Source organism: Amphiura filiformis, chromosome 17 (genome assembly GCF_039555335.1).
Source record: "Amphiura filiformis chromosome 17, Afil_fr2py, whole genome shotgun sequence".
Classification (NCBI taxonomy): Eukaryota; Metazoa; Echinodermata; class Ophiuroidea; order Amphilepidida; family Amphiuridae; genus Amphiura; species Amphiura filiformis.
This window is the reverse complement of record NC_092644.1, coordinates 10,444,344-10,466,553: the sequence shown is the minus strand read 5'-3', so window position 1 is coordinate 10,466,553 and position 22,210 is coordinate 10,444,344. Positions and strand designations below refer to the sequence as shown.

Genomic DNA, 22,210 nt, shown 5'->3' with positions numbered 1-22,210 from the left:
ATAACTCAAGAACCACAGGACCTACAAAAATATATCTGTGCTATTTGAATTCTTCTACATGCTCGCTACAAATTGAGCATTGCAAATTTTGCTAAAGCCCACTACCATTCGCAAGATGCTGCGATATTGCAAAAATGCACGCACTGAATTTAATATTGAAGTTTTGTTTCCTCCTCATACCTACCACATGTTGGTGGCAGTAAATAAATGAATCAAAAGGAGGGCAGTCTTTGTCTCCACCATGCTGTGAGCTGCACAACTTATTATTTGATTCTAGTTTGCATTATCATGATTATAATTATAGCAAGCATAAATAACCCGGGATAATTGTGATGCATGATATTTTGCATGCAATATTTGCAAAGAATAGAAATATACAAAAACTTTAATCTAATTTTTCAACATTACGTAATCCTCAATAATTATAAATCAAAATAATATTATACAAAGCAAAGAAATTTGGACACAATTCAATGGATTAATTTCTGTGATATAAAAACTAAATAGAAAATTAATACAAGTAATATTGATTCATTTTTATCCAATTTAAGATGATATAGTTTGAGCTAATATGGCAAATGCCAGTCAAGGCTGCCTGTGATGAGACTATAGTCAAATTAAAAAAAAAAAGGTCCCAATGTTTATTACCATGATGCTCTAAAGCAAATTGAGTATCATATACACTGCCATATTTCTTCCTTCCCTTCCCCTCCCCCAAACACCTGTACATGCTCTCAGATCTGAAAGACCCAGGTTCAAATCCTAGAGGATGTGGTGAGAAATTTCAATCTGTGTATGTTACAAAGGGCTGTTAGTCTCTCGATTATACTATAGCCTATTACTTTCACTTAGTTTGACATTAAGACAATAATTTAGTCCAATTCTGTGGATGATTATTCTAAAAAAAATTGAATTGCTAGTGTTATGTGCCTTATCAGCTCAATAACTTTTATGCCAAGTCTAAGCATGTTTGTGGCATGCTTACTCGGATCTGTTTTAATGCTTTTTGGTTTTTTTTTGGTTTTTTAAGGGTAATATCTGAAAACAAAACTTGATATTAATGAAAATTTCAATAATCAGTGTCACATCAAATGTCCACTGAGGAGGGTTAATAGGATAGAATGAAGTCTTTGGAGGACACAATTTTATAAGCTTTTATGAAATGGCAAAGAAGGTTATTTGTAATTGAAGTTTTCAGGGGATATTATTTTGTACTGCTAGGATTATATGTGGTTCTTATTTAGACAATAATAACTATGGATTGCTATATCTGTTTTGAGGCCATTGCTTGAAATTTGAGGGCTGGCCGGGGTAATTTTCTGAGGAAGCATGAGCTACCGAGAGGCCCAACACAAACCCTGATGATTTCACACAAAAACCGTAAAACAGATGATGCAAAGTTATTATTGTCATTCATTAACGACACTTCACGATTTTTTTTTGTTATTTTGCGTTATTGATCAGGCCTTTTCCACCTGACAGCGTAGTTGTGTCTCTTGTATCAAAAGGCTTGATACATTTGGTTGGTTTGTTATTGTAAACTTTTAGCTTCCTTAAATACTACGTTTGTTATATCAGTGTGCAGGTTGTAGCTATAGCTAAATTTCCAAGAGGTAGCAAAACTTTTAAAATGATATTCGGTTAAAATAAGTTTATTTTTTACCCTAATACTAATAGTAATAATTCTGTGAATTCTGAGACCCTAATTTGTCTGTTTTTCACCTAGCATATAGGTTAACTACCACTTTTTCTCATCCTGAACTTGATCACAATTGGGTGTTATGGTTAAACAGTTTTTTAAGTGAATAAGTTATTCAACTGTAAAACTGCACTTATTGAAGCTTATTTTTCTGTTATTTTAAAACGTGTTTACAAGTGTCAAAAACAACTTTGTCATTGTCCTTAGCCTTAGTGTGGTCTTCCTGTTCGTCCATATGGCTGGTCAATTGAAAGAGACAATTAGTGATTGCTAAACCGGAACACACTCAAACTGATCAAAAATTGAGATTTTGGCATTTTTTCGCAATCATATAAATTAAATGCAAATACAGACTATGCAAATTCCAAATGTGAATGCAAGACAAATAGAGACAAATCTACCAGTCAACATGAATGTATGACAAATGTATGTGTGTTCATTATTCTTGCTCAAGTGAGACTGTCAAATTGAAAAGCATGTGAACATTCACAGGGTGGTCGGTGGCGTGGCGTGGGTCATCACATTGGGGGGGCACCGACCATGATGGGGGGGGTACCATGTCTGATTGGGGAGCACAAGCTGTTTTTTTTTTTTTTTCCTATGGGATTTTTAAAATTTCAGATCGATGGGGGGGGGGACGTGCCAACCCCCCTCCCCCTGGCCCTAATAATGATGCTACGCCACTGAGGGTGGTGAACATTATAGCTATGCAAGCAGTTGACAGCCATTAAGACTTTGGAAGTGACAGGGATGTGCAGACAGTAGTTCGAAACTAGGAGTCTTTTGGTCATATACACCAAAAAATGGGGGTCTTTCAAAAGTTAATACCCAATTTTCAAAAGGTCATCAAAATTTTTTGAAAAAGCTGATATGAAGAAAAATAATGAAAAAACAGGGTCATTCGGTGAGAGATTATCAGAAATTTGGGGACATTGTGTGAGAGGGAGTTCAGTAAAACATAAAAGGGGGTCACTGGGTAAGAGGGAGTTGAAAATGGGGCAACATGGCCGCACATCCTCGTCACCCATTTTCAGTGAGTGCACCCTCCCCATCAGGGTTACACATTTGTTTCTGCGTACAGTTTAGAAGGTTCACTTTATCATAATAAAAAACATTTAAGGGCGTACTACACCCATATATTGGTTTGATTGGTCTAAAAAAATATTTTTTCATTTATAGCGAAGCGATATATGCACGGATCATGTGAAATAAAATTTTTTTTTTTAAATAAATAAAAAAGGTGTTTTTAAACCATTGTATAGTAAGTCATTTTAGCCCTATATATTTTTTGTTTACCGTATCCTGGTAACTCAGATGCGTGTTTTATAACAAACCATAATTTATTCTTTTCAACATGTTCAAGTAGGGTACATGAATAGAATACATTAAATCCTTTGTTATACTCTCTATAGAAAATCTAGTGGTGCTTGCAAAATATATAACACTGAATAAATTAAATAAACACTTACACAATAGATGCATAGTCATTAGTCAATTTGATATTGATGTTGTTATTGATGTGTTGTTAGGAGAAGAAAAGGCTATTAGGTCACCGTATGTCAGGTTATAGGTCAATTGGTTCAGGTCAAATTTAAGCATCAATTTTGAATACACATGTGAGAGTCTGTGATACAAAATGTATCATAATGAGGAATAATTTTGATATTCTGTCTTTAACTGGATATATATCGAGAAGTGCAAGGTGGATATACTAATATACCTTGGGATGTAAATGGTGAGTACTATTTAGAATGCCTAGTTGAGATGGATTTCACAAATAAATATAAAATAGTTACCAAAATCACAAAAGCTAAGCTTACGGAAAACTACCCAATATGGTGGTATAGGTGACAAGAAATACAATTTTTTTTTCAACATTGCTGTAGTATGGTTGTGGTAACCTGTTACCTATGGCTTAATTAAGTTTCAGTGAAATAATGTCGCAAGTTAAAAATACAAAATATAGCTCAACATTGAAAATAGAAGCATTTTAACCAGTTCCTTTTTGATAGTTGTGGAGCACCAAGTTCATGAAGTCATAAAAGAAATCAGGAACCACTTATTCCCATTTTACATATCAACTTTATTTTCCTAACGTGTTAGCAACACATATCCAAAATTTTAACGAAATCCGTTGATATTAAGCTTTCCAAAATGAAGTGAATTTAAATCATCAGTGATGTACCACCTTTTGGCTTTTACTTTTAAAAGCATGTAAGCTACGTTGATACCGATGCCACCAATAAAACGAGAAGATTTGCCCCTTCATTTTGCATACCACTTTGTCCAATTTTTTTTTGTAATTTCTTCACAAAATGCAAAAACATGCAAAAAAAAATCAATGGGTGTAGTACCCCCTTAAAGAGATCAAAGATGTTTTGGAGTAATGACTGACAATATTTGAATCAATGGGAAAAATTATGATCAATCAAAAAGCAAGCCTTTTATATCAATTTTAAATATTAGAAAGTACAAATGTACATCAAAACAATGGTTCAAAAACCCTTCCATGCTCTTTTTTAGTCAAGACAGTGTTTATTATGAACCATTCAGCATGAGCAGAAACACATAGCACTGATACCGAAGCATGCTGCACAGAGTCGAGAAGAGGCGGATAACCCAAACAAATTGTACGGGGATGTGCCACACAGACTTTCGGATGCTGACTTTCTCTATACCTACTTTTTGCTGTTTTTGCCACCCATCAATATACCAATTTTTCGCAAAAACACACCCCAAAAAGCACCCAAATTTGCCCTAATTAGGTGCTTTTAGGGCCACTCATTGGTCTCCACTAAAAACCCACCCATCGATATACCAAAATTGCCGAAAAGGTACCCCAAAACCGTGGCACATCCCCATCCTACCTTCAACCAGGGAGAACCCCCTCCGGGTAGCCAGCCTTTTACTGTGAAGAGGGGCAAAGTCAAATTTTTGTCCTCATTTGTGTCAATTTTTGTCCCATTTCCAGTCATTTTAACGACACTTTACTCTTTGCCATCCACATTTTATCTCTGTCAAATTTATATGGGGCATATTTGCCCCACCCGGCTCCCCCTGGCTACGCGCTTGTGCATAACGCTTACATCGAGACGGGAAGTATCCACATACATAAATGACAGCCAGTGAAAAAATTCACTAACCATCTAGAATTTGAACCTGGGACCTTCGGATCACCACACCAATTTTCTACCAAGTGAGCTAATGAGTTGGAAGAAGAAGAGTAGTGATGTTATTAGGGCAAGAAAAAAAATTGTTTGCTTGCCCTCAATTGAATTTTAACAATTGGATCGGTCGGTCGGGATTTTTTTTTTTTTTTTTTTTTTTTTTTTTTTAATTACTAGGAAACTCTAATGTTTGTATTAATTAAGGCTCAAAATATGAAAAATCAGACAATTTTGGTGTCAAAATGAATCAACTAATATTAGAAAACAACTAAAATGTTGAACACAAGCTCTAAAATACTTTTTTTTTTTACATCTTCAGAATGCAAAAATTTGAAAAGAAAAAAAACCTTTTTCAGGAATTTCCAAAAATAGGGTCGGTATTCTTTTGTACAGTAAATAGAAGAAAAAAAACTTTTTTCTGATTTCCAAAATTAGGGTCGGTCGGTTGAGGGCAAGCAAACAACTTTTTTTTTTTTGCCTTATCTTTACAGGTCTTCAGTTCAATTCGCTGTCGTAGTGCATGTTACTAACTTTTGGTTACTGCTCCAAGCCTGGGCTCATACACTTGTTCCGGGTTATGATATGCCATAGGCTTTGTGTTGTGATCATTTCGATCAGTGGTTCGTAACAAAGAAAGCGTGATCCAGTTAACCTAGCAATGGCTATATTCTAATGTGTACTACGACAGCGAATACCCACCCTCTATCATCTCCTCATCCAAGAAGTTTAGGAAGAGGTTTGGAAATCATTTCGAAATCATTCTTGAGACTGTAGAAAAAACTCTGTGGAAAATTGATAAGCTGAGTTGGTACATGTAGCACATCGATCCGATGATCTGAAGGTCCCAGGTTCAAATCTTGGACGATCAGTGATTTTTTTCACTGGCTATCATGTATGTGGCAATGAGGCTTTGTGTCTCTGGTTTTTCCTTTAAACAGAGACTACCATGGTACACCTGTTCAAGTAATGATATAAGTCAGGCATATAAACTTCACCAACAAATTGATGTTACACTTTATGCTTGAATGTCACTGATATTCAGCTGTCATATAAAGTCCTAGTCTATTTGGACATGTCTGTCTGCACACATGTTAAAATGTTAATAAAATGTCACATGTGCCAAATTTACACTTTATTTTAAATGTACAACTTGAATCCAGACTTGAATGTCACTTAATTGATCTTAAAGTTTGCATTTGAGTGTCACTGATATCATATCAAGTCCTCCTGTATGTGGACATGTCTGTCTGCACATGTAGCTACATGTTAAAATGTTGATAAAATATCACATGTTTGCTAAACTTTCACTGTATTTCAATGTACGACTTGAATGTCACTTAAGGGGTGGGGTATGAGCGTATTGAAGATATGGATTTTTTCCCAAAACACCCAAAAAATTAGGTCTTTTGGGGAAAAAATCCATATCTTCAATATGAAAGGTCAACATTTTCAATTGATCGTCGGCTTTTCCTCCCAGCTACATACACTTTAAGAATATATCATTAGATTTATAAAATTTACTTCGAGGACTGTTATATATCAAAAAAATGTAAAAAATATCAAATTTTAATAATTTGTCATAAAATTTGTATTATATCGTGAATTTCAAAAAATGAAAATTATTTGATATCAGAAAGACATTCTGCGTATTCAGAATGCAATTCGATATGTCTGATGTGCTCTCATGTCCCACAAAAAATACTGTCGAAACGCTCAAAACGCTCAGGAATATTGATGTTAAACTTTACAGTTGAGTGTAACTGATATCGGACAATCATATCAAGTCCTTGTCAACGTGGACATGTCTGTCTGTCTGCACATGTTATTAGTTTAGATGCCTATTTAGTGATTTGCTGAGGATCATAAAAATGGTCAAAATTCAGATTTTAGTGTCATAGCTGTGCTAACACATAGTCTGCAAGTTAAGCCGAATAGAATGCCATGTAAAAAAGACAAAATGGGAAATTTTACATGAGTCTGTAATTTCTCTACTTGAGAAATTGAGACTTTAACTTTGTCAAACTTTTCATTTCAAAAATACCAATACTCTTATGACTATAATTCTGGAATTGACTTGGTGAAATATCTGTGTTGAAGAGAGCTATTGGAAAAATATGATCAGGACTGCCTTTATCTAAGTAGCTGTGAACCCACTACCCAGCAAACACAAAAACGTTTTTAAAACGTTTTAAATAAGTTATATTTTGGCTTTTGGTTTAGGTAAAAACGTTTTAATAACATTAAAATGTCGGGTTATATAAAGGTCATGATAACGTTTTAAAACGCGTTTTGTATGTAAACACACAACCACAATATTTTTGAATGTTTTCAAACAAATGTTATTGTAAACTATTTTTGCAAACATTTTTGCCAAATATTGTGTCAATACTTAAATAACATTATGTTAAAATATTTGAAACCAGGAAACACAGACATTTTCTTAAAATGTTTTTTTCAAAACTTTCTAATAACATTTAAATGTCGGGTTATATAAAGGTTATGAAAACGTTTTTAGAACGTTATTGAAAATATTTTGGGCAAACATTTTTCGCAAAATATTTTTTCAACCCCAAAATAACATTCTGTTTAGAATGTTTTGTATCAAGTTTTCAAGAATGTTTTTGGAATGTTATTAAAACGTGTTTATACCCTTTATATAACCCGACATTTAAACGTTTTCTGTAAAACATTTTTGTTGGCTGAGCAGTAGATTATCAAAAATGTTTTTTAAAGTTATGAAAATGTTTTATACTCTTAATATACCCTTTATATAACCCAACATTTAAACGTTTTCTGACAACCTTTTATAACTTTTTGCGAATGATGTCAAAAACGTTTTGTGTTTGCTGGGTATGTATTAAAATATAACAGTAAATGAGACATGATATAGCAGAAATCGAATAACACCAAATATAATATTGCCAAATTTGTGGAATTAAATTGCTGGCAAATTTGATGTTATTTTGTTTATCTATGCGCTAATTACTGCCTAGCAGACTGGAGTCAGGTAACATAAACTCCGACAATTACTTGTGACAGGCCAGAATTAACCTGTCCATTGGACAAATGACATAGGACTGTGATAAAGGTTAATTAAAAGAAGAAGGGTAAAAATAACCACTTTGTTTGTATCTATGGCAGACAGCTGATGAATGATTGGGACTAACAGGCTTTTCAGATTTGATAGAATTGAATTTTACCAGGGATGGAGGTCAGTGAGTACATAGATCATCTAAATACATGTATTTAGATGATCTATGGTGAGTACTATGAGGCAGCAGCTCTATCAAATTGCAGTTATTCGCTGTTGTAGTGTGACGTCAAAACCTATCGAACAAACAGATCTTGCACCTGCTAATGTAAAAGGTTCGGTGGCTCTGAAAAGAGCCGTTCGCTGAAGACTGCCCCTTGCTAACAGAGAACAAGCAGACCTCGTCTATCTACTAATGTAAAAAGTTTTGAAAAGAACCGTTCACTGAAGACTGCTCCTTGTCAACAGAGAACATGCAGATCGTGCCTATCTGCTAATGTAAAAGGTTTGGTGGCTCTGAAAAGAGCTGTTCACTGATTAGGCAAATGTGAAAACAATGACGTTCTTGCATTTCATTCAACCTTATATTCTTCTGCTGCAGATAGCAGAGTTGTATTTTTATTGATGGACAAGCTGGGTCATTTAAGATATATTTAATTTCAAGTTACTTTGTTACCTATGAGGAAATTCTGAGTCAAGTCAGTTCATTTTTGAAAAGTCAACTAAAAGTCACTACTTCTCACCAAGTAAAAACATTTGGGTTGGAGGTGGAAACTGCCACTTTTGCAAATATTTTCAAATGAATTTGTATGGAAAGATGAAAATTATATTTTTCTTTTTTTTAACTCTGCCTGTTTCTTAACCCATTACAATGACAAGACAGGACGTGCATCTGTCTACCCACAAACCGATACAAGCTTGCAACCAAGTTTTGGATATACAATCTCTATATTAGAAGTGAAATGGTCTTGGTGTATCATGTTTGGCAGGAAATCTTTACTGAAACCCAGATAGGTCAAATTCATGATTTAAGTTAAATATAGTCAACAGTTGATTGTTAAAAAACAAACCAGTGCAGAATATTCTCAAGATCATAATCTACAACAGATAAAACAGGTATTTCTTGTGTGCTATCTACCTAAAAAAACCTTTTATCTGGTAATGGCTATCTATATTATGGGCTATCTACTCTATAGATAACAGTTTAAGATAGCCTGTTAATAACATTTTATTAATTGCCAATAGTGTTTTATAGCATTATTATCTGCTGAAAGCTAATAGTGCTATTACAGAATTAGTAGTCTGCTGATAGCTATCTACTGAAGATAGCATTTTATTATCTGTTGACCATGTATAGAAAATAGCAGTTTATATTCTGTTGATAGCTATCTACAGAAGACAGCATTTTACTATTTGTTATTGTTAATAACTTCCTCTAATGGGGACAGCTTATTACTATCTACTGTAGATAGCATTTTATAATTTGCTAAATTAATAGCTTTCTCCAGTAAATAGACATTTTACTGCTGATTGCATTTAATTATCTGCTATATAGAAAGTACATATTATCTTCTGAGAGCTTGCTAATAGCTTTCTCCAGTAAATAAGAATTTTGACTGATGATAGCATTTGATTTTCTGTGGAAAGTTTTAGTGGAATCTAGGAAGCATTTATTTTCTGTTGAGAGTTAACATTCTACAGTAAATTTTTATCGCTAGTTAATAGTAATAAATTTCTAACCTAAATAAAAGCATCTGCTGAAAGCTATCTACTGTAGATTATATTATAATGTTTGTAGATTAAAATCTACAACATTTTAATATCTGTTGAAAGCTATCTACTGTAGATAGTATTATGTTTGTAGATTAAAATCTACAACATTTTAATATCTGTTGAGTGCTTCCATAAGTTAAATACATTTATTATTAACTGAGAGCTATCTACTGAAGATAGCATTTCATGTGATGTTAATATCCTACAGTAGATAGCAAATATTATCAGCCGATAGTTTTTTGTAGTAAACAGAATTTGATCAGCCGATAACTATCTAAAATAAAAAGCACATCTACTGAAAGCTATTTACTAAATTTGACCGCCTGTAGATTTACTTTTTAATCGTTGATGCTTTTATGCAAAACAAAATAACTGGCAACATCCTCTTTAAACAAAGGCTATAATGAGGACAAACAACCAACCTTTTGCCTTTTAGATAAATTGGCCTCCAATGTATAATTAGCCTAGTGCCCTTACAGACCAATTTGTGTGTGTTTGCTCCTCATTCAAATTAACATCAGTATTCACTGAACTGGATGTCGCTAGCTCTTCACAAGAGTACCATACAGTATATTTTTGGCCTGAAGTAGGAATTAAATATTGGCATATTTGAATTGTTGTAACTCTAGGTATTGAAATATCCATGTCCATTAATGCACTTCATCGCTGGTAAGTAATTATTATACATTCACATGCCAAAAAAACAACATGATGTCTCGACCTGTTTCATTATGTCAATGCCAGAAGAGATGTAGCTCTGTCCCCACACCCTAAGCCCCCCTTCCCATTCATCCAACCTGAGGCTCTGCCCCTCAGGTCAAATATACCCCAGTGAGCTAGCAGTTCACAACATGTCTACAAACAATATACCTTATACCTCTATACATAGCCCAGTAACCCAACCAAATTAGTTACGAAACATCAACTTGGCTATCAGGCCTATAACCAGCCAGAGTATTTGGAGCGGTAAAGCTTGGTCATCAAAAATGTTGTCCTGATTAAAGAGGAAAAACAAATTTTGCTGTACCAATCTGGTCTCACTTTCTGCCTTTACTTTGCATTCAAGTGCACAAGAAGACCATTAGCTATGACAAAAGTCACTTCAAGACTTCCTGTCTATAAGCTGTTATGGCAGCTCTCAGATGGTCATGTGCATACTTTATTTAAAAATATGTATTTATAAATACACCTATATAAGCTTACTTTTATCTGGTTACACCCTTGTTGACTACTGAACACAAAGTTCAGCTCAAACTGGAGGCCAAAAACACTTAAAAGTTATGGGCAAAACAACTGGAGGCAAATTTTGTTGGTCCTAATATGCCAAGACTTACCAACATTGCTCTTCATGCTTGCAAACCTCCTTGGTTTCCTTGGCCTGTATGCTCCCCAGCTCGCTCGTATCGGCTCATCCCTTGTTAGATTTGTCAAACTATTGAGACGACTGAAGAAATTCCAGTAAGCTTTGTTGATCCGTACAGCGGGTCCTGGAGCCGCATTTCTTACTCGCCATGCCGCCTGTATTATAATAAAGATATAATGAAAAAAATGAAAGTCAAAATTACAATAGGCTAAACCATTTAAAGACTACACTCCCCCTGTGGAAGATTTTGAAATATCTTCCACAGGGGAGTATGAATGTCAAATGGAGTTAACACATAACCAACTCTAATTGAAACTCACCCTCCCTCTGTGGAAGATTCAGATTGGATCTTTCTCAGAGGGTGTTTCATATTCACATGGAGCTGCCTAATGTGTTAATTTCATTTGAAATTCATACTACCCCCACCCTGTGGAAAATATTTCTTTAACAGGGGTAGTGTGGATTTCAAATGGAATAGCCGTAATTCAATTGTGAACAATGAACAGTGCCACGCCATGGTGGACATGGGGGAGGCAACTCTTGCCCCCCTGTTTCCCCCAGAAAAATCCAAAATTACGAAAATTTCCACTTTTTTGCGGTAATTTTGCTCAAAATTTGTTGATTTTGCCTCCCCCCCTGAAATTCACTATTCCCCTAATGCCCCTCGAAAAAAAAAATCCTGGCACCACCACTGACAATGAATGTTACTTAGGGCCTCTGTTGACTTCATTGGACTTTGTCGCATCATATTACGTAATTTGTAATAAACAATTGGTCAAATTAATGTGTATTTTCCATTCTGGTTTTTCACGAAATATCCCTGAAGATGACTTGTTTGGTGTTAACATCCTAATACTTCATGGTATAAATCTGCTGTCATATTTGAATTTAAGGCCATAATCGAAATGGGACTTTTTAATGTAGAAACTTTTGTGCATTACTTTTGAATGGTCTTGAAATGCACTTTTTATAACTGTGTATGATATGCCTAATGATAAAGTGCTTATAACACACAACTTTTCACAAACTTTTTCAAAAAGTTGAACATGATGGAAAAACTTCAAAATTAACACTTAAGTGAATACCATTTTCATGATCCTGCAACCTTCAATAAAAGTTTATTGTTGAAAAAAAAAGACCTACCACATTTCCTCAAGCTATAAAAGGTTAATGATTTGACATTTCTATTTTTCCATGAAATGGGCTGTGCAGCGACAATGTTTAGAAACCACACCTACTTAGTAGAGGGAGGGAAGAGGAATAAATGTCATGGTATCATTTCATTTATATCAATCAGGAGCATCATCTAGCATCAATATCCTGTCAGTAATGCTCTGCATGCTAGCCATAGGCTTCAACATAAAAAGCCCAAGTTTTGATATATTTTCTCAAAACATCAAGAACTACCTTAAGAACCACTGAACCAATACTAGGCTTGTTTGTACTCATTTTAATGCATTTTTCATGCTAATTCCAAATATGGTCATCATAATTTACATTTCAGAAATTTTTTAATTTTCAATTTTTAAAAAACTTGTCATCTGCAGTCGACACCCGCATAGAGAGCATTAAAGCTACAACCACATAGCTATTATAAATTCCCATTTTTTATGTCCTTCAATGTGTTCATATGGTAATGGAATTATCAAGGATTGGCGTTCTAGAATTAAGATCCCTAAATCAACCCCGATTGCATGTCCACATGACTCCAATGAAGACTGGAAGCCTTGAGTTTTGTGATGCCTGATGTATCACTTGTTCAGTGCTTAGTATATGGAACCATGACAACCCCTCTCTGACATTACAAAATCCACCAGTCCGCACTGGCGCCTTTGTTGGCCCCTTTGCGCCATGCACGCACTTCCGAGGAACTAGATCTAGTTCTAGCCTGATGATGCCAGCTTTTGGATTACAATGGGAAGCTTAATATGACCTATTTTGTGGCATGCTGAACCATTTGAAATAGGCCTATAATTAAACCAGTGTTATAGGTTAAGCTCATCGCTCCAGAATCCTAAAAGGGCTTGTTCACATGGCAGCATTGAGCACTCGAGAATCACTTGGAGCTACTTGGGGAAATGACAGAATCCCCTCAATTTCTTGGGGACTTTATATTTGGGGATAAATTTTGAGACAACTTAGGGATTGGAATCCTCAAGAGAGTTCATATGGCAGATTTTTGCTCAAGAACTGTGTTGCTGAAGCAAATAGCCTTCCATGTGAACATACCTGATAGAGGTTAACCTCATTCCCATTTCCATAAAGATGGATGGTCCTATCTATTTACCAATTAACATGTTCAATATTAGCCTTACACTTGGTTTATCCTGGAATTTTGTACATCCTGAAACCGCTTGTGTTAAAGCAATAATGTTCGATTTGTATAAAGATAAGCACAGTTTCCATATTCAAAAGTTTTATTTGCACAAGCAAAAGTATGCAAAATGTCTGCTCAGGCACGTAGCTAAGGGGGGGGGCACATGCACCAATTAAGTGCCACGTGTGTGTGTGCGTTTGCATTACAAATACTTCCGAGGACTCTGACATAACAACACACCAACAACATTTTTTTACCGAGGACCTAAACACGTGTCCTCGCTACGCAAACCTTGTTAAACGGTGGAAAATGAGGTATTATACCCTACTACCCCCTCTATAGCTTAATGTCCTCGTACATGTCGTAGTGTTAACCGGAATCAAATTTATTCCGTATTACCGACCACTTGAGCACTTGACATAACAACCCACCGACACACTGAGGACACACACACATTTGGACTTATAAAAATTTCGTCTTTTTTTTTTCAGGTCCTCGGAAGTATATGTAAATGTAATGCACAGGGGTGTGTGTGTGTGTAGTGGGGGGGGGGGGATGATGCTGTAGATCACGAAATGCCCTTTTAAAATATCAAAGTTGCATCATTTTTGATTGATTACTTGTCCAGTGGTAGCTCCAAGGGGGCTTTGCCTCCCACTTGCCCTAGTCAAATAAGGAATATGAAAAATCTCAACTTCTAAGGCCAAAAATGCCATATTTTAGACAAATATTTGAATTTTTGCCCTATCTAAAACATTTTATGCTCCCCCAAATGATTCTGGTGTCACCTCTGCATGTGCTTGTCTAAATTGCATCAAGGCGAATTGACACCCCAATTATTTCTGTTTTGACACCCAATTTATCTTTGTAAGTTTCAGTGAGCATACACCATGAGTTTGTTAATTGGACAAGATGCTAATTAAATCCCAAATAAGATAGATATCTGTGTTGAAATACTAAAATCAATTGAAAGACTGACAGATTGGTTTCAATACATGATACAAACTTTAATTATAATATATTTTTGTAATATTGAGAGATTTGACAATCCAAGTGCAAATTTTGAATGTTATTTTGAAAATTTGAATGTTCTGCCACCTTAATTAAAAAACTTGAGTCTCAAAGCTGCCAGGCATGATAGTAGAACTGTGCGAGTTCTCCTGTTTGAAAATCAAGAAATTATTTTTAAAATTGTTTTTGTTGTTGACAAAAATGCAAAAATAAAACTCAAAATTACTATTTGATTTCAAATTTTGGCTTCATATCAAAAGAAGACAACACAAAGAAGAATGATCTTGTCTACTATATTCCAACATTTACAACAGACATTAGTACAGTAGTACCCCGGTACTTTTTGGTCGATCCTTCATGTAATTATTTTGTATAAGCTAATCCTAACCCTAACCCTAAACTAACCCTAACCCTAATTTCGTGTATATTTACATGAAGGAGTAACCTACTTTTTGCACAAAATGCTTGTTCCAAAGCCTGTACTGACAAATAAAAAAATAATAATAATCATAAAAAAACATCCTGCATCAGATTTTCAATTTCTCACAAACTTTGAAACTCATGTTTTAATTAAGATGGCCTTATTGTTAGAAATTAAATTTGCATAAAACTGTTAAAAGTACTTATCTGACTTCCAATCTATTTTCACATAACACACGACTGATAAAAGTAAATAACACCTTACATACTAGCATACTTACAGACTGCGGATGGAATAACTAGAAAACTGTTTTCTAATGGTCCAAAAAATCTAAAGTAGATTATACATGTATAATTAAAAAAACAAAAACAGAAACAGCATGATTCTCTTTAGAAGAAAGGTTTTTCTTACTACTTACTACTCCCAATAATTTGATAAATAGTTGTCGGATAGTGGCATTTGCTTCTGATATCAAGTAATTTTGATTCTTTGAAATTCACGATATAATATAAATAATGACAAAATATTAAAAAGCGATATTTTTGACATTTAGCAGTCCTCGAAGTAAACTTTATAAATCTATTTAAATGATATGTACTTTTAAGTATATGTAGCTGGGATGAAAAGTTGTTGATAATATGAAAATTTTGACCTTTTGTATTGAAGATTAGATTTTTTCCCAAAAAGACCTAAATATTTTAGGTGTTTGGGGGAAAAATGTATATTATCAATATTCCTGAAACTCACCATAATGTTAAATGTGTGCAACTTTGAGCGGTTTTGTGAAACTTTTAGAAATTTTGTGCCCATTTATAAATATTCAGGCAACTTTGTGCAAAGCTATTTGGTACTACTTCATGATTATTTTTTAAATTTTTAATAAAGTGTAAGTTTAAACTAAAACAAAAATATTACTTCAATTTGGCAATTACCAGGAAGTTGGACTTGTATGTAGAACATTAATAAAAATTCCTTTTAAAAAGGAAAGTATGGCCATAAATCAGTATAGACTGGAGTAGCTGGGATTTTCTGATGTTTTTTGTTTGCATTTGAGACTAGTCCTTTCCAATCTGATGAAATTGGGCTTGTGCTTAAAAAGCCAAATTGGGGCTTAGGCTAATCCAGATCCACTACAGATACTACTATTACACAAACTCTATCCAAAGTTAGGTCATATTAATGGGTAGATCATAGTATAGAGGTCATCATTAAACAAGATTTACTTCAATAAATCCTCGAGAGATTTCTCTGCCAATCCAATTCTATATTTTTGCAGGGCAATGCCTTAATTACCAGGATATTCCTTCTTCATCATTCAAATTTTATTTGTTCAGAAACCCTGTGTCTCATCACCTGCTATTAACATCCATCAACTGGTCAACTATCTCACCTGCTTCGATTCAGACTTATCTTGAGTCTATCATATCTATTGTAACCGATTGAATTCTGAAAAAACATGTTTTTTTAAATATATATTTTATTGAAAAGCACAGCATGGCTGTTTATAGATATCAGAATCAGATATACATTTGTAATTGAGATACACAGTTGCGGCACCAGGAATTTTTTTTTCGGTGTCAAAGTGAATTTCAGGGGGGGGGGCAAAATCAACAAATTTTGCTCAAAATTCTCACTAAAAGTGGAAATTGTCGTAAAAAGTACGTAATAACCGTGTTATCCCATATGGTTATTTTAACCTCTGTGTGGTTTAAAAACAACAGGTTAAATGTGGTTAAAATTTCAACTACTATCAGTAACCCAACCACTGCAGTAAAAAAAATTTAAGAGTGTAACCAAGAAATATTGAACTCAGGTTGATTGAACTAAAGGGTACACTACACTAAATCCTTCCGCATTTGGTGTAACCCTACATAGTTCCGGTAAAAAATAGCGCCTATGCGAAATATATCGGCGTCCTGAGGGAACCAAATTTGAGTGACTCTTGGTTGTTTTGATAAAAACGGTAGAATAGGAGCTCAACATTACAAATCTGTTCAGAAAATGTTCCGAATCGAATGTGCATGGGTAATAGGCCCTCGGAACAATATCATGGCCGGAACTGGTAAGGAGGCGAGAGTGTCGGCTGAAATTCGGGATGGCGCTGTTCAGGAGTTTGTATCTCTCAAGTTTGTCTTAACTTGAAATAAAAGTTTAATCTTTATTTAAAACATTGGTTCGATCAAAATGTTAAAAATGTTGTTACATGGGGTAGAAAAACAAACTTACTTTCTTGTATTTTCCCGTGTATTTCAATAGGACGATTATTTAGTGGTGTGCGCCCTAAAGCAAACCTGTCCTCTGTAATAGAAAATTGCTTTTTTTCCAGGGATTTTCCCAGTAAACGTGGTAAAGGCAAATAAGTAGAACAAAAATGCTATCAAATATATTTAAATATTTTAAATGTGTCATTGTATTTTGTGACTATTGTCAGTGAACTTTTGACGAAAATCACATTCGCTCATCTCTATTGGAAAAATCAATTTCAATAAAACATTCATCAAGAGTAGTACAACATCTTGCCTGGTGGAAATGTCAGCAGAACATGTCACATATGTTTGATTGACGATTTAATCAAATCGCTACAGGCAAGCTCTGTAGCAGACATGCACAGAAACAATTGAAATGGTCATGTGATGATAACATGTAATTTTTCTATCAGAAAGAGGATAAAAAGCTAACAACTAACAAGCATCTTACATAGGATATATTGGTTTAGTCATTGTTTTGCTTTAAAAATAATTGGTAGGAAAAAAATTGATCTCAGGAGACTGCATGCATAGCTTTTAAAAATAATGAGATAATTTGCATAAATGCTAATTAATTATGCAAATAAGCAAATTAGAGGGTGAGTTCATTATAATACATCAGAACATATTAGAAACACTTTGACCAAGTTTCAAGGCAAAAGTATGCAAAATAAAAATAACCTGAACATTTTAGCTCATTAACTATATTGATTATTGGTAAAAACAATAAGATACAAAGAAAATATAAATTGATTTTGAAAACCGTATGTCTGATATACTTCAAATAAAAGGCATATTGTTAAGTGTGCTTTGCTCTTTTTAATTACCCAATTCTCTTTTTCAAGAGAAATCTTTATTCTGGCTAAAAGCAGACCTTTACCTTCTACAATTAATTTTTTGAGCCTATATTTTATATAATCCACAGAAAGTTCATTATTTGGGGTATATTTATCTAAAACGTTGCCAAATTTGGCAACATTTTGATACTTTTTACAGACAACGCAGACCTTTTGCTGCACCCCCTCTTGGCAACAGCCCAGAAAAAACACACAATCAGAAAATAATGATCAAACACACTGCACATCACACTAAAACTTTTTAGAATGTTTTTGTTTTCTCCCTAGCAAAAAATTCACAAATAAACAAAACAAACCGCATCTCTTGGTTCGCACGCCGACTCCGCTCTCCGTGGTTTCGCCCTCGTACGTTTCGTCGAATTCGATTTAGAGGCACTCCACGATTTCACCCTTCGAAGCATTTTTTGTCAATATCACAACCATCCACTAGTTAACAGAACAGACACAAAATAATCTCCTCTCTGCTGCTGAGTTTTCCAATCAGCCGCACATGTATACAAAAAGCTTAAGTGATCCAAAACCCAATTTCCTTTCCGAGAGCAGTTGATGGATGTTGCACATAAATGGTAGAAAATGTTTCAATTGGAATGATGCCGCAACTCACGCAAATTGTCCCGCACTGGGTCATGCGTGCGTGTGTCTGTGTACATTTTTCAAATTAAAATCCTCTGGCGAGATACTGGTGGCTCTTTCCATTTGGGACGATAGAAAAGTCCACCTCCTAGTTTCCGATTGGTGTAGTGATAAAACACAAGGACAACAAAACAGGAAGAAAAATGCAATGGATATGATAGCAACACTCGATTAACCTCTTCTTTATATCCATCAAGAGCAGACGACACATTTTTCTAAAAATTCACCAAAATTATTTTTAAAAGTCTGAATTTTGTATTTTTCATAATAATTTTTAGCATCATTATGACAAATACACTCAAAATTTCCTGATTGTTGTTCCAGCGGTTCTTGAGATTACCCTTTACAGGTTAAGAAGGATCTTAAATTCCATCAAAGTGTGGCATGATAAGGGCTGAATTGCGGCAATGTTAGACCCACCTTTACAGCTGACATTAAAGGATTGAGAGTTGAGAGACGGAAAGTTTATTGAAGTATTATTATTACAGGAAAGTAAGTATTAGTGTTGAATGCGAGTAGACAGCGTAGCAAGGTGAACAAGAAATTATCTCTCTCCTATCCAATGTAAATCATTAGACAAGTAGAGCTTAAAATCCTATCATGTAGATGAAGAACATGGATGAAAAACCTATCGATTATTTTTCACTTATAGAGCATGATAATGGGCGACTTTACACGTGACAAGGGATTCGCATTAATGCACACTCCTGGGATGCATTTCAATATGATTGCACATTCACTCGGTCGGACATCCGGGAACATTGTCCCCTTCATCCTCTTTGCACAAGCGGGCACATAGCAACCAGCTCAATGAAGGGGAACTACACATGCGCACACTGGTTTTTGTAAGTATTTCCCTTGTGTGACGTCAGCCCGACCAAGAGAATACGGCATCGCATCATGACCCTCATACATGCAGCTACATGCACTGTAACGCACTTACAAGAAATGCACTCACTAGGCGCGCGACCTGCCATTTTCCGGATGCGGATCCGAGTAAAGTGTAGACATTCTCTGTTATGGATGCGCATCATTGGAGATTGGATTGATGCACATTGATGCAGGTCCTGCTCTCATATGGAGTCTCCCAATGTTCACATTATGGCATTTCATTATATAATATAACATGTTTGTAAGGGTGGAGAAACATTCTACCTCAGGGAGGCTGATGAGTGAGTGGGGAAAATGCACCCAAAACAAGCTAATTTGTCATGTTTTTGGTGTAAATATGAATAAATGGTAAGGAACTGGTCTATTGATGTCCTTGACGAAGCAGCATATGCATGGCTACTTCACTGTTCAATATCTTAATGCTAGCTATCATGGCTATAGGACTCTATAAAAAGTCTTCAAATAATCTCAAAATAATTAAGAGCTATCTTCAGAACAACTGAACTAGGCTTGTTTGTACTCATTTTAATACATTTTCCATCCTGATCCTAAATATGGTCATGAAAATGATACAGAAATGCTTGGATTTAAAAAAAATTGAAACTTGTCATCTGCAGTTGACACCCGCGTGGAGAGCGTACATTTTTGATTAGGCAGTTTGCTCCTGGGTCTGGCAAAATTACTGCCAGCAAAATATGCTAAATAATGCTTGAACATGTTGAATAAGTTTTGTGAACTCAAAACAAGACCAGACTTATAAATCAAAGAGGCAGAAGCCTCCTTTATGTTTTCAAGGTCAAATTTTGGACAAGCAGTTTTGGTGAAAATGCAGATACTTGTCAAATTCTAGCCAAGACCCAGACTTATTGTTTTCTGCGTGAATGGAACACATGATCATATTAAGACAATGGAAAAATTAGGTATCTTAGCTGATTGATCTTAACATGTCGTAACTTTTAGATCAACTTCAGGTGACACAAAATATTTTGTGCTCCAAAATCATTGAACATTACATAACCGTTGCCATGGAAATGGAATAGAATGCACCAGCTACAAATTTGCCAACATGGCAGAAATGATTCTGCAGACTTTTCTGAATATTTTGATATTATTGTCCATTTGAAACATCTGTCCTATGAAACTGTTAAATTGAGTACTTTTGGCTGCATGACCTCTATAACTATTATAGGTTACTCAATAAAATGATTAAATTCCCTACAAACAGGATTTCCTTTCTGATTGTCAATAGGCTAATTAAGATAACCAATTAGTTAAGTATTCAGTTGATAGATCTTATCACGTTATATACTTCTAGTGCCCGTTTCTATTCATCGTTATGTATTCTTCTCCCGTGCATTATTTTCGCGAACTACTTCGTGTGCAGGTTTATATAAACCTGCACGCTAAACAATACATTATCTAAAACCCGCACGCTAAACAATAGATTTTAGATAATACGTGCACGCTCAAATACTAGAAATACTACTTTCGCATTACTATATAACTTATATAACTATGTTCGATATATATACCACCAAAAAAGTACGAATATACATTCTGTGGTGTTAAAATAGTTATAGGGTATGGTATGTTTTCATGCGCACTTTGTAAATCATAGGTTACAAACTGTTCTATTTTGCAACTATCATTGCCATAAATTATGATTAATGAACTCAAATAAATCAAACTTCAAATGAGAATAATCGAGCTTCTATTAATTAAAAAGGGCTAAAAACAGGTGGACCATAATTATACAAGATGACACCATTACAAAATATTCAGCATTTTACAAATGAATTACATGTAGGCCTATATCTAAGATAACATAAACACGCCCGGGAAACACACACTAGCGTATAATATCATGATCATGCTTTATAATACTGAACAAATTGAAAAATTCCACTGTCGTGTGTTTTAACAATATTAGTAGATTTTAAAGTTCAAATTGTAGAACTATAAAGTCCAGTTGATATTGATATATAATAAGTTTATTCTCTCATCTCCATTCACCGTAGTACTATATGTAGTGGGACGTTAAAATCGATTGTTTCCAGGTCAACTGCTTCAGTGCTCTCTGTGTTCGGAACCACGATATTAAATGATCACAACATAAAGTCAATTGGTTACAAACCATGCGTGAATAAAGCGCTTCAGACTCCGAGTATTATACGTACAATATTGTATGTACAATATATACGTTATTTAATCTATTGCCATTCTATTTCCAGTAATGTTTAAGTTCTAACTAATGTTTGATGACGAAAAATCGATAATATGTTACATACAATATCTAGCAGAAATATATTATCGATTTTACATCATCAAACATTCGTTAGAACTTAAACATTACTGGAAATAGAATGGCAATATATTAAATAACGTACATATTGTACATACAATATTGTATGTACAATAAAAAGTCTGTATACTGCTTTAGTTACTAAAGTATGACGTATGGCGCAATCGATACCATTGATAGCTAACTTATACAGTAATTGATTTTCTTGACCAGTTACTAGTAAATGCTACCTGGTCAATGACCTGACAGTGTTTTTAAAATTTAAGATATTTTATCTACTATTCAAACTAATATAATGAATGCAGAAATTTATATTGCCTATTGTTTTAATACACTCAAAGTATATGACGGATAATGTACTCGTGCAAATGCATTCGTCAAGATAATCGCACTAGCCTATCGGCTCTCGAGCTAAATGCAATAACTCCACGGCGCGTGCGATTATCTTGACGAATGCATTGCACTCAGTTCATTATCCTTATCATATAGTCGAGTTGAC

The 22,210-nt window shown here is 34.6% G+C and overlaps 1 protein-coding gene across 1 annotated transcript in view; it reads right to left on the bottom strand.

The window, feature by feature from the left end:
- LOC140136916 (uncharacterized) overlaps positions 1-22,210 on the bottom strand; it is a 421,421-nt gene that overhangs the window by 346,808 nt on the left and 52,403 nt on the right. Inside the window, exon 3 of the mRNA XM_072158568.1 lies at positions 11,005-11,188. Within this exon, the coding sequence (XP_072014669.1) occupies positions 11,005-11,188 (184 nt within the window). The remainder of the gene's footprint in view (positions 1-11,004; positions 11,189-22,210) is intronic.